At 38.3% G+C, this 13233-nt stretch overlaps 1 protein-coding gene across 1 annotated transcript in view; it reads left to right on the top strand.

Annotated features, from left to right (window-relative positions):
- LOC122794942 (adhesion G-protein coupled receptor F2-like) overlaps window positions 1-13233 on the top strand; it is a 632398-nt gene that overhangs the window by 576827 nt on the left and 42338 nt on the right. Inside the window, exon 7 of the mRNA XM_044063537.1 lies at window positions 484-654. Within this exon, the coding sequence (XP_043919472.1) occupies window positions 484-654 (171 nt within the window). The remainder of the gene's footprint in view (window positions 1-483; window positions 655-13233) is intronic.

Here is a 13233-nt window from a genome sequence, read left to right as displayed (position 1 = left end):
GGTAAAATCTATCAAATGGTGTCTCTGTGGTTAATGTTTCCAAGAACAAAGCAGAGAGAGAAATGGAATTACTGAAACATACATAGTCGTACAAACATACATACTCTTACATATACACAAGCAAAGTTTGCCTGAGAACACCCTCTACCCTCAGGTGAAGGCTGAGTACTTTGTACGTCCTTCTTAATTACTTAATTATAACCATTCCTGAGATTATATTTCAACACTTGAGAAAAGTCCATTCTTTCTTAGTTTTGTTATAGGAAGCATTAGGCAAATCAACATTTGATTAAACTTCAGAAAACCAAAGTTTCAGGAATGTCACTCAGTTTCATTAAATTCAGGTACAGTAATGCAAAAAACATAAATATTTCATATTTAACAAAGATTTGCTCTGACTCATACAGAAATGTAGAATGTTACCATAATGTTTGCATTTTATTTAAAATAGCTGTTTTGAATTTGGCTATTTTTATCTTTCAGATGCTTCAATCAGGGAATGTCAGTGTTACTGCTGCGATGGAGATGCTCGTAAATTTAACTTTTAGTGACAAGATCAGTGTAACAACACCTGCAAATATTGGTGCTATAGTTAAAATATTTGATCTCCTTACTCAGACTCCTGAGAAAAATGTCACTGAAGCAACAATGGGGGTAAGAATCAGACACATTAATGATATTATACTGATAGAATCAAAATCCGAAAATGAAACATTTTTAAATGCCTGAACATCTGAAACTATTTTTGGTTGTTGTCTGCTCATATTTATTTATTTTACATTTGTTGACTGGGCTAGTCTAACTGGAGATATTTCCATTTTCAGTAGAGGCCCGGGGAGAAAAGCTCCACAGAGAATACAATTAAAGCAAGCATACTAGAGTTTAAAAAAAGTTTTAAAAGACAGAAACTAACAACTCTACAGTTACTCATTATTACTAGTGAGCTTAATACTGACTCACATAGTGACAGTCACAAAAAAAATACTTATATAAATTATACTATACTAAGACTGATAAAGATAACTAAAAATTAAATCAATACTACTACACACAGTTAAACTCAAAGACATCATATTAAGTTATAAAATACTTTTGAGAGATAATAATAAGATAGTAAGTGTGAGAAAGAGAGCTAAGAATATGAGTAATAAGAAGAGGTGGGTTGAAGGAAGGACAGCAAGTAAGATAGTTAGCAAGCAAAGAGAGCTAGAAGCCAGTCTATAAGCAAGGAATAATAGGAAAACAAGTGGCAGAAGAGGAGGAAAGCCAGTTGGATAGTAGAAAAGTTTAACGTAGGAGATAGTAATGAAGTAGAGTCTAAGTAGTGAAGGATTAATCAGGTTTACTACATGTGCACAGCCAGTGGTTTTGGAAGTGAAGTTTAATGTTTAGTTTGAAAAGAGGTAATGATGCAATGGTTGTTATGTTACTAGGATGTTGGTTCCATTTTCTACCTACTGAATTGGTGAAAAGGGAGTCGCCAGCGGTGTTATTTGATTTTGTGGAATTAGCCAATAGTTTACTGGAGGGCGGAGAGAGCTAAGATTATTGTAGGGATAATGAGTTGAGAGAGTATAGGGGTGTTTGTTGGATGGTACAGAATTTTATGGGCAATAGTGAGTTGTTGGGTTGCAAGATAGTTTTGGAGTTCTGGCCAGCCTAGTAGTTTCAGGTTGAGACAGTGGTGTGTTCTGTAGGGGTTTCCTGTGGCAAGCGAAACAATGTTATTATAGCAGGTAGAAAGTTTGGTAAGGTTGTTTTTATTGAGGTTGGTGAAAATGGGACAAGCATAGAGAAGAGAGGAAAGAAGATGGGAGTGAGCGATCCTAGTCCTAGAGGAGGGAGTTAGGAATGGTCTAATCCGATATAGAGATCCTATTTTCCTATTGACAAGTTTAATGGTGTTGTTAATGTGTTGGTTGAAAGAGAGATTATTATCAATTGTAATACCTAACAGTTTAGTAGTAGAGTCGGGAGAGATGATAGTGGCATTGTTAGAAGAGATAGTGAAGTTTAAAGGGGTGGTTCTGGAGGTAGGAGTAAAGAGGAGGAGTTTAGTTTTCTTAGCATTTAGTAAGAGAAATCGACTAGAAAACCATGTCTCGACGGTGTTAAAGACATTTTGAGTATGAGATCTAAGTTCTGAGGTAGAGGATGCAGAGCAGATGAGGGTAGAATCATTTGCATATTGAATGCTAGTAGCTTGGGGGATTGTGTTTTGGAGATCATTTATGAAGAGGGAAAAAAGAAGTGGGCCAAGAATAGAACCTTGTGGAACTCCAATAGAAACTGGCAGAAGAGAAGAGATGTGGTTATTCCAGAGAACAGCCTGTTTCCTGTTAGTGAGATAAGAAGAAAACCATCTAATGGCAGGGATGTCAAAAGATAGTGATTCTAGAGTTTTGATTAATAAAGAGTGGTTAACCATATCGAATGCTTTGGAGAGGTCTATGAAGATGGCAGAAGAGAGTAGGTTGTTGTTACGGTTCAGGTTAATAGTGTCTACAAAGGAAAGAAGGGCAGTAGTAGTACTGTGATTAGGTCTGAAGCCATGTTGACTGTTTGCTATGATGTTGTGGAGAGAGAGGTGTTGTACAAGCTGATGGTGTATACATTTCTCCATTATTTTGGCCAAGGGAGAGAGGAGAGCAATAGGTCTAAAGTTAGAGTAGTCAATGGAGTTACCACCTTTATGGAGTGGGATAATGTGAGAGACCTTCCATATATCAGGGATGATACCTTCTTTGATTGTCCTATTAATGACATTGCTGCTTCCAGATTTCAGAATGGGTTAAATTGCATCCCAGGCTACAGCTTTTTAAACTTAGTACCATTCAGAACATTCTTTAGGTCCAGGAAGACGTAGCAATTTTGAACATTTCTGGCTGCTTCAGATAGTATTTATCTAGGCTTTAAAGGAATAATTAGGAAATTTATTATACTGAGACAGCATTTTAGAGGGACTGCTGCATTCACAGAGATAAAGTATTGTCAGATACAACAAAAATAATAATGAATGGAATGAAAATATAATAAGGACATAACTGATAATCATAATACTGATAAACTGTACCTTGTTACAGAATCAACTCGACTTTGTTACATAATCCTGGGGATCCAGAAAGCATACCAACACTGACAGTAAGAACTTAGGCTAAAAGTGGCTTTGTCCACCATCGTGTTCAGTGCAGTTCAGAGACACGTTAGCCACAATAAGGAAAAAAATCATTATCAGCTAATTTTCATCTGTGAATTGCTGAAACAATGCTACGGATCCAGACAGGAACTCACCAGGCGTAAAATTTCCTTAACGCAAATATTTATTTTTGTAACAATATCAAACAGCGTTTTCGCCACACACAATTGGTAGCTTCTTCAGAGTAATTAAAACCAAGTTAAAACACACTCTTAAATAGCAGTGAAGTGTTACGATAATTACGTCACTTCCTAATTGCATACAATTTTAAAGTGCTGACAACATTATAAAAATTCAGACTTAGCTTCTATATATATAAAAAAGTAGCTTCAACATTATAAAATGAAAATATATGTACAACAAAAGGTGCTTGGCACAATCAATCAATTTGTATACGTCAAGACACTTGATCAAGAAAGAAAAAATATATATTTATGATAGCAAAAAATTAAAGTTATTTAAAACTATATCTTAATGCATATGCTAATAAGAAGAAGTCCTAAGAGTCAGGCTACAATATGTGTAACTCATACAGTCTGAAACCATTCGTGAATCAGATACCCATTATGGTTAGCTAACATAATTAAAAACATTTTTTACGTATTTTTATATGTTTTTATTATGTAATAACCAGCAGGAGACCCTGGAGTAGATCACTACAATCTAAAAAAGGCCATCTGTAAAAAGAAAATTTTTAATCCAATGACAGGGGCGCCGTAAACATTTTTTCGTTGTCTAAAATAGTTTCAAGCCATCTAAAAGGAACAATCCATCCAAAAGGAAAGGTGGGCTGGAATGCTAGTTTTATACAAACAGAATAAGATAATACAAATGACTGTTTGTACAAATAGTTTAGTCACTAAAATGTTAAAATATCCAGATGGTAATAGGAACATAAGACTAACTATTGGAAGGTGTTAAAAGATGTTGAAAAACCTTTTATATCAACAAATGTGCTACCTCAAATAAGATCTATATTTTAAGTGTGCCATAATATTGCAACTATCATTGAGACCAGGTGTATGAAATGCGTCCAGTTTTAATTGCCATAACAGTTCACGTTTTTCTAAAAGGATGGACGTAGGCCCACCTCTAATGGAATCAGAAATATGGTCAATGCCCATGAATAGAAACGAATGGCCCGGGCTGTTTACTATATGTTTGGCCAGGGCATTCTCACATTTCATATTTTTAATGGCATAATTATGTTGGTAGATGCGATCTTTAAATCTTCTATCAGTTTTACCAACATAATAAGCTGGGCAACAGGAGCAGAACGCTACATAAACTATAGATTTGGTATTACAAGTGATCCTGTGAGAAATAGCAAATTTCTTCCCCTTAATAGAGAAAGAGCTACCGGACTTTATGTAAGAACATTGGCTACAAAAGCCACATGCAAAAGAACCTTTGGTTCTGCTCTGCATATCTTGGCAAGGATGTTTTTGAAGAAGTTCTTTAATGTTCGGGCCCCTTTTATACACAGTTCGAGGTTTATCACCTAATTTTTCCAACAACAAGGGGGAACTAGAAATGAAATGCCAGTTTTTATTCAATATATCCTGGATAGAATAAGAATTAATATTGAAGGTGGTAATAAAACTACATGGATATTCATTTAGAATAGCCCCATCCATCGGTGTAACAATAGATTGAAAGGGTGGGGTAACATTAACATCCAAACATATTGTCAAGTCAACGTTTACATCCCGTACACTAACCAAAAGGGGTTTAAAAAAAACATTGGTTCTCTTAAGTTCCACCTCTTCTATCAAGCCTTCAATTAACTGAAGGGGATAGCCTCGGTTCAAAAATAAACCTTTTAGAAAGGTACATTCAAAAAGAAAATCAGTTGAATCTGTACACATTCTAGCGGCCCTCACTAACTGGCCCTTGACTATAGCTTTTTTTACTTTAAAAGGATGTGCACTCGTAAAGTGCAAGAATGTGTTGACATAAGTATCCTTTCTAAAAATGACTGATTTTAACTTCATGATAGTGATGTCCCTTGTCAACCTCACATCAAGGTAGTCAATAGTATCTATAGCAAAATTGTAAGTAAATTTCAGGAAGGTTGTAGTTTGGTTCATAAAATCAACAAACTCTCTAGCACATTCTGCATTACCCTTAAACAGAATGAACACATCATCAAGGAAGCGAGTGTAAAAAACTAGCTTGTCCTTCCATGCAGTATTGTTTAAGATGAATTGCTTCTCCCAATATGCCATAAATAGATTCGCTACCGAGGCCCCACACGGAGACCCGATAGCTACTCCTTGTTTTTGAATAAATAGGTCCTTCTCAAAAAGGAAGAAGTTAGAGGTGAGTACTATATCAAGTAATTCTGTGATATTATTAATGTCATTTTTAGAAGCTCCCAAATTTGTTAGAAGCAAATCAATCCATTCCACTGCCTCCTGGTGTGGAATGGAGGTATATAGATCGACAACGTCAACTGTAAGAAAGTTGACGGTGTCGTCTATATTAATATCATTTAGATTAGTCAGAAAGGACCATGAGTCCTTGCAAATACTTGGGATACCTACCAAGTATTTCGAAAGCAAGGAATCTATGAATTTAGAACAGGGGTAGGAAAGTGAAGATCTCCCATCTATGAGGGCCCGCATCGGTGGATCCCTAAAGTTTTTGTGTACCTTGGGTATACCGAACATTACAGGTAGCTTGGGATGCAAAATGTCTATGTAGTTTAAGGTGTCTAGGTCTATTCTCCCTTCAATAAATAAGTCTCTAAAATAGCCCCTAATTCTATTGGAGCTGGTGTTTAGTTCGTTTAAAGTGGTAGCTACACATGCTGGGGAGTTCAACACTTTATACATTCTTTCTACATAGTCAATCTGTTCAAGTATCACCAACCCACCTCCTTTGTCAGGCTTTATAATTCTAACAGAAGAGGAACGCACATTATTAAGAGCGGCCAATTGTTCTCTAGTGATGTTGAATTGATTAGCTTTAGCTATAAAGACTTTGTCCATATATCTGATATCTATTTCGCATGCATACTCAAACATTTTTAACCCCACATGTAGGGGAGGTTTAAATACACTGAGAAGTTTGAGTTTATTCGCCCCACTTCTTGTTGAATCATTAAACAACAATTTCAAATTTAATTTTCTTACATAACACTTCAGGTCTAAAAGGACTCTGGCTACATCACAGCGTCTAGTTGGAACAAATGTGTTACCTAAGGCCAAAAGTTCTACTAGTTCAGGTTCAAGTACAAGGGCTGAGAAGTTGTATATAGTGAAATCACCCTTTTCATTTGTTACAATAGAGGGGAGATCTATAGATGGATTAACTTCCTCAACCATTAATGGGACCAATTCTTGTTCCCCCTCTGGGTTCGATTGTTCTGTCCCCCTAAAAAAGGGGGGTCTGATTTAGATTTGCTATTATTACCCCCATCAGTGCTATTTACTACATGTCCTTTGGGGTAGTCTTTATTAGCAAATTTACTTTTGTTCCTATTACTTCTCCTGGGGCCATTTTGGCTATCAGTGCTGGGAGAGGCTAGATGTGTCTTATCTGAAAGTCCAAGGTCCTCCCTCTCTGTATCATCAGAATGGACATCTTTACTATTAGCCTGTTGCGTAATAAGTAACTTAGGGTAGGCTTTATCGTTGTTATAAGCCAGCCTATCCCTATAAAGTTTTTTTGATTTATTAGACTTAATTTTTACCAAATAAGTATCGATACTAGAGAATATACGTGCATAATCAAATTTGAATTTGGTGAAGGAATCATTCAGTTTGATATCTTTATCCAAGGCACATACTTCTCTAGTCAAATCAGCAATACAGACAGAATAATGTTTAACAATAAGTTCAATAAGTTGCATACCCTGTCTTTGAAACAGTTCTTTTAAGTCCATCAAATAATCAGAGTTATTAATTAAATTTGAAGGTGAAAAACAATTCCTAAGGCTTTTAGGAACAAGGCCCTCTTCTAAACATTGCTTAAAATAAGCCACTTCTAATTGTAGCTTACGTAACTTAAAAGTTTGGCTATCCAAGAGTTTTAATTTATCAGTCACTAATTCTTGACGGTTAGAAACATGGGAGGCTTCAGGCACCGGCGCGACATCTTGTAGTGGTTTAATGAAGGTGAAAAAGTCACCTGTGTTATTGATCCATTCGGATATAGATGTGCCGCCAATGAGTGCATCTCCGTCTCCGTTCAAGATATCTGTGCTTGTCGAAGCTGCCCCAGAAACAGCAGAAGAAAAGGATTTGTTTGACAAGGCACCTTCTCTCTGAGGTTGAGCAGCCGGGATAAAGTCCTGTGAGCTAGTGGAAGAATTCCCCGTGCAGGTTGCTGACTGTGTATTTACAACGCCTCCAGGGGCAGCAAGTTTGTAATTGCGTTCAAAAGACTCGAACCGACTGTTCGGTGAGTCTAGTCTCTGTGTGACGACCAATAACAAGTTGGAAATATCAAGATTAGTCGTCTCATTCGACACAAAGATGTTAGGGCTGGTGAGACTAGCTGGAGGTTCCGAAGCCATGACACAAATGTAACCCAAAAGCGAGAAGACAAACTGATGAAACAGTGCTACGGATCCAGACAGGAACTCACCAGGCGTAAAATTTCCTTAACGCAAATATTTATTTTTGTAACAATATCAAACAGCGTTTTCACCACACACAATTGGTAGCTTCTTCAGAGTAATTAAAACCAAGTTAAAACACACTCTTAAATAGCAGTGAAGTGTTACGATAATTACGTCACTTCCTAATTGCATACAATTTTAAAGTGCTGACAACATTATAAAAATTCAGACTTAGCTTCTATATATATAAAAAAGTAGCTTCAACATGGCACACTTAAAATATAGATCTTATTTGAGGTAGCACATTTGTTGATATAAAAGGTTTTTCAACATCTTTTAACACCTTCCAATAGTTAGTCTTATGTTCCTATTACCATCTGGATATTTTAACATTTTAGTGACTAAACTATTTGTACAAACAGTCATTTGTATTATCTTATTCTGTTTGTATAAAACTAGCATTCCAGCCCACCTTTCCTTTTGGATGGATTGTTCCTTTTAGATGGCTTGAAACTATTTTAGACAACGAAAAAATGTTTACGGCGCCCCTGTCATTGGATTAAAAATTTTCTTTTTACAGATGGCCTTTTTTAGATTGTAGTGATCTACTCCAGGGTCTCCTGCTGGTTATTACATAATAAAAACATATAAAAATACGTAAAAAATGTTTTTAATTATGTTAGCTAACCATAATGGGTATCTGATTCACGAATGGTTTCAGACTGTATGAGTTACACATATTGTAGCCTGACTCTTAGGACTTCTTCTTATTAGCATATGCATTAAGATATAGTTTTAAATAACTTTAATTTTTTGCTATCATAAATATATATTTTTTCTTTCTTGATCAAGTGTCTTGACGTATACAAATTGATTGATTGTGCCAAGCACCTTTTGTTGTACATATATTTTCATTTTATAATGTTGAAGCTACTTTTTTATATATATAGAAGCTAAGTCTGAATTTTTATAATGTTGTCAGCACTTTAAAATTGTATGCAATTAGGAAGTGACGTAATTATCGCAACACTTCACTGCTATTTAAGAGTGTGTTTTAACTTGGTTTTAATTACTCTGAAGAAGCTACCAATTGTGTGTGGCGAAAACGCTGTTTGATATTGTTACAAAAATAAATATTTGCGTTAAGGAAATTTTACGCCTGGTGAGTTCCTGTCTGGATCCGTAGCATTGTTTCATCAGTTTGTCTTCTCGCTTTTGGGTTACATCTGTGAATTGCTGGTAATTATTGTGTGCAAATCAACATTTTCCTGCAGTAGTCACCACTGGTGACCCATGCATCACTTTGGCACAGACACACTCCTCATTCACTGTCCCACATACATGCCCACATTCAAAATACACACATACAACATACCTCTTACCTGACTGTAAGTGTGCAGAACTTCCCTGACGTACCTCCATATTTTGCCCCTGATGTCACAAATCATGGATTCCTACTAACAGACATTACTTTCTTACTGTTCATAAAGTGGATCATGATCTAGAACTGTTGCTCCATTAACTTTTTATGTGAGTCCAAGTAACAGTTTAAACTTGGCCTTGATTTTGCTGAGCACTCCCCATGTTGCCTCTTATACATGTCCAGTCACTTATAAGTCATGGACCATTGGTTTCAATGAATAATGCAAGACTCTCTTATAATAGAAAGTATGCACCTCAACTCAAGCCCTCATCTGTTAGAGTAGAAGGTTAATGCTCCTGCTTGTCAAGCTGCTTTCTCTTCAAAGGGTGTACTGTTTAAAGCCTCACCTCCTTTTACGTTAACTATATTTTAATACTTAAGGTAATATGGTAAGAATATCCCTGTTGTCTAGTAGTAAAGCAGAGAATCATAACTCTGCTGAGGATCTGGGTGTGTGCTAAAAAAACAGTGTTTAAAATCCCCCCTCTTGTTTTACTTCAACTTTTGTGCAGCGCTTGAATCTTATTAAGTGCCTTTAACACATGAGATTAAGAGTTTTCATGGTGTTTAGTGTTTCCCCCACCCTGTATCTTTCATGCATACACACACAATCAGGGGAACATGAACTTTTGTTTATCCTCATTAATATGGCCAGCTGAGGTAACTTATACAAATAAGTGAATCTCTATAACCCTCAGGTGTGGAAATGCTTTACAGCAGGTATTTCTGGGGTGGGGGTGGGGAAACATGGCTAATGAGGTCTAAACCTCAAAATGCATGCACGCGAGGCACTCCTCAGTATGGTGAACATCGATATTTGTGCAGTAGCAGAAACATGGTTTAAGGCTCTGGATAGCACCCCAGCACTACCAGGCTATAACTCATACCATACTTTTTGGCCACAGAACCCGGACCGAAACACAAAAGGTGGGGGTGTATCCATATTCATCAAGGATACCCACACCTCCAGGTTAGTAGCACAGCACAATGCCTCAAAGATCATCCATGTGCAATTAACAATGGGCAAAACTGCAATTCAAATTGTAGCTTGCTATAGATCACCCACCATGGCCCAGGACCCCCATTCTGCATTTCTGGAGACACTAGAAAATATGAAGGTCCTACCAAACGCCCTAATATTGGGTGATTTCAATTACCCAAACATTAACTGGGAGAACTACTCAAGTACTAACTCCATATACAATAGAAGGAGGAAACTAGTGCAGAAAAGAGTAAAATCACAAGAAGGAAAGACATCCCTGATCAGTATCAGCAAGAAACTATGATCCCTCATAAAATCACCCAAGGCTAGCTTTGAAAGAAAAATTACCAAGGACTCCAAAGATAACCACAAAGCATTCTTTAGCTATGTGAAGAACCTAAGTGGAAATTCTCAGATCTGCTCTGAGTTAGTGCAGAATGGCACAAAATACACTGAACCGACTGATATTGCCAACATTCTGGCAGGCAGGTTTAGTGCAAACTTCAACCCCCCCTCACCCCCTAAAGGGCCCATAACCATACCAGAAGAATGTAGTGCCCCGGCAATCACTGACACACATTTTAAAACAGCCCTATCCAAAGCTAAAAATACAGTTTCAATGGGACCAGATGGTGCCCCAGGCTGTGTCTTATACGAGCTCCAAAATTAACTAACCCCTCACCTAAACACACTGTTTAAACTCAGCCTCTCTACAGGCTACATACCCATAGAGTGGTGCACAGCAACAGTTATCCCACTCCACAAAGGTGGAGCCACAACGGACCCCAGAAACTATCACTCTATAAGCCTGACTAGCCTGGTCTGCAAGGCTATGGAGCGCATCATCATGGAATTCATTAACAGAGACATTGGGAAACTTCAAACATTGGACCCTACCCAGTTTGGCTTTGTTAAGGGCAGATCATATCTCCTAAACCTAGTGGACTTCTTTGAGACAGTTACCAAGACTTTAGACGAGAGAAAGGAGTTCCACACAGCCTACCTAGACCTCGCAAAGGCTTTTGACACCATTCCCCATTCTGGTATTATAGAACAGCTCACCAGCCTGAACATAAACCCCTACATCATGATATGGGTTGCCAACTGGCTCATGGACAGAACCCACATGGTGAGAGTTGCAGGTTCTAGGTCTGACTCTAAACCAGTTACAAGTGGTGTCCCCCAGGGCTCAGTCTTGGGACTCCTCCTGTTCTGTATATACTTCTCAGAGGTACAGGCAAGCACAGGAGGACTATGGCTGACCAAGTTTGCAGACGACTGCAAACTGGGGGCCATAATTGACTCTCCAGCTGATACAGACATCCTCCAGAAGGGTCTCACTAAGAAGGATACCTGGTGTCAAAATCATGGCTTCAAGCTAAATGCCAAAAGTGCATAGTCATCCCCTTTGGAAAAAACAAAGTACCCGCGAACTACCACATACGTGGTAGTCCCCTAAATACAGAAAATGTAATAAGGGATCTGGGGACCCAAGTAGATAGTAATCTTTCTAAAAGAAAAAAAATGAAAGCAGAGTACGAGGCAGTGCAATAAAAAGCCCAAATAAGAAAAATAAAAGCACTGAACCTACAAGTCTGATGAAGCGACCTTGTTGTCATGAAAGTGCTTACCTGTTCTTTTTTATAATAAACTACGTTTTCTAGCCTTGTAGGTTAAGTGCTTTTATTTTTCTTAAATAGTAATCTTTCCTTTGATAATCATATTACCAAGGTGGTTAGAAAATCCTTCTATGTGGCCCACCTAATCACAAAAGGGTTCGCATCTAGAACAAAAGAGGTTATTGTTCCCCTCTACTCATCACTCATCAGACCTATCATAGAGTACAACGCCCCATTTGGGATGTACCTTACAAGACACCTGCAACAGCTGGAAAGACCACAGAAGTACCTCACCAAGAGGATTACTGGCCTCAAACAAATGCCCTATGCAGCCCTACTGAAGAAACTCCAGCTGTACTCAGTTGCATACCGCTTACTCAGAGGTGATCTCTGCCTGTCATACAAGGCCATGTCCAACCCAGAATTGCTGGACATGCTCCACCTAAAAAAAAACAAATCCCCAAGAGCCACATGGTCTAGGGATCTAAACCTCACCACAACGATAAATAGGACGTGCTGGAGGGATAGATTCCTGTCCCAGAGACTCCCCATGCTTTGGAACAGGATTCCAATCTACATTAGGCAGAGCCACTCACTAACACTCTTCAAGAGAAACCTTGATGAGTGGATGGGAAACAGAAAATTTACCCCGGGGATCACTGCAGTGGCTCTGCTGGACAGAGGCACAGGGAACTAATGGCTCTGCTGGACCAAGGCACAGGGAACTAATCTAAGGGGGTGGTAAAAGCCAACACATTCTGGCTAGGCTTATAGATGCCCTCAGGCAGATAGCCTAGTACTGACCTATGAACCTATGAATTAGCATAAGATGCTCCCAAAGACTGCCTCATTAGGATTTGTGGTAGGTGAAGAAACAGTCCTTCAGGGTGCTGTACCATGTAACACAGCACTGAGGTAGGGCTGCCTCTAAATCAGATTCCTAATAACATATATGTTCATAGGTTCATAGGTGTTTACTAAGTTAATGACCACAAGGGCCTTTTTAAGACTAGCCATGCATCCCAAATCTCTGGCAAGTTCTGATGCTCTTGATCAGTGTAAGCATGGGCCTGGGAGATGAACCATTTACATGTTACCTGTGTCCATTAGAGACATAGGTGCCAAACCAGGGATGACTTTCCGGTTTCCCCTCCAGTTGTCCAAGTTACACTTGAATTAGGTTAGGGAGGAAGTCTGCTTCACATGGATGGGGAGCTTGTTCCATAGACGGTGTAGTCTCTGGGATACATACCTATCTCTCCAGCAGGTCCTATTCATATCACAGGCAAGGTTTAAGTCTTTAGAATGGGTAATTCTGGTGCTTTTGTTTTGTGGATATGCAGGAGGGCCATCAGAGTGGGGTCTGACAATGTCTTGTATGCCAGGCATAGATCTCCTCTCAAAAGCCTGTAGGAGACAGAATACAGAGATAGGGCCTTGAGGCAG

This window comes from Protopterus annectens, chromosome 2.part1, assembly GCF_019279795.1.
Source record: "Protopterus annectens isolate FY-2018-M chromosome 2.part1, PAN1.0, whole genome shotgun sequence".
Lineage (NCBI taxonomy): Eukaryota > Metazoa > Chordata > Ceratodontiformes > Protopteridae > Protopterus > Protopterus annectens.
Note: the sequence above shows the minus strand (reverse complement) of the source record. Positions and strands in the feature narration are given on the sequence as shown.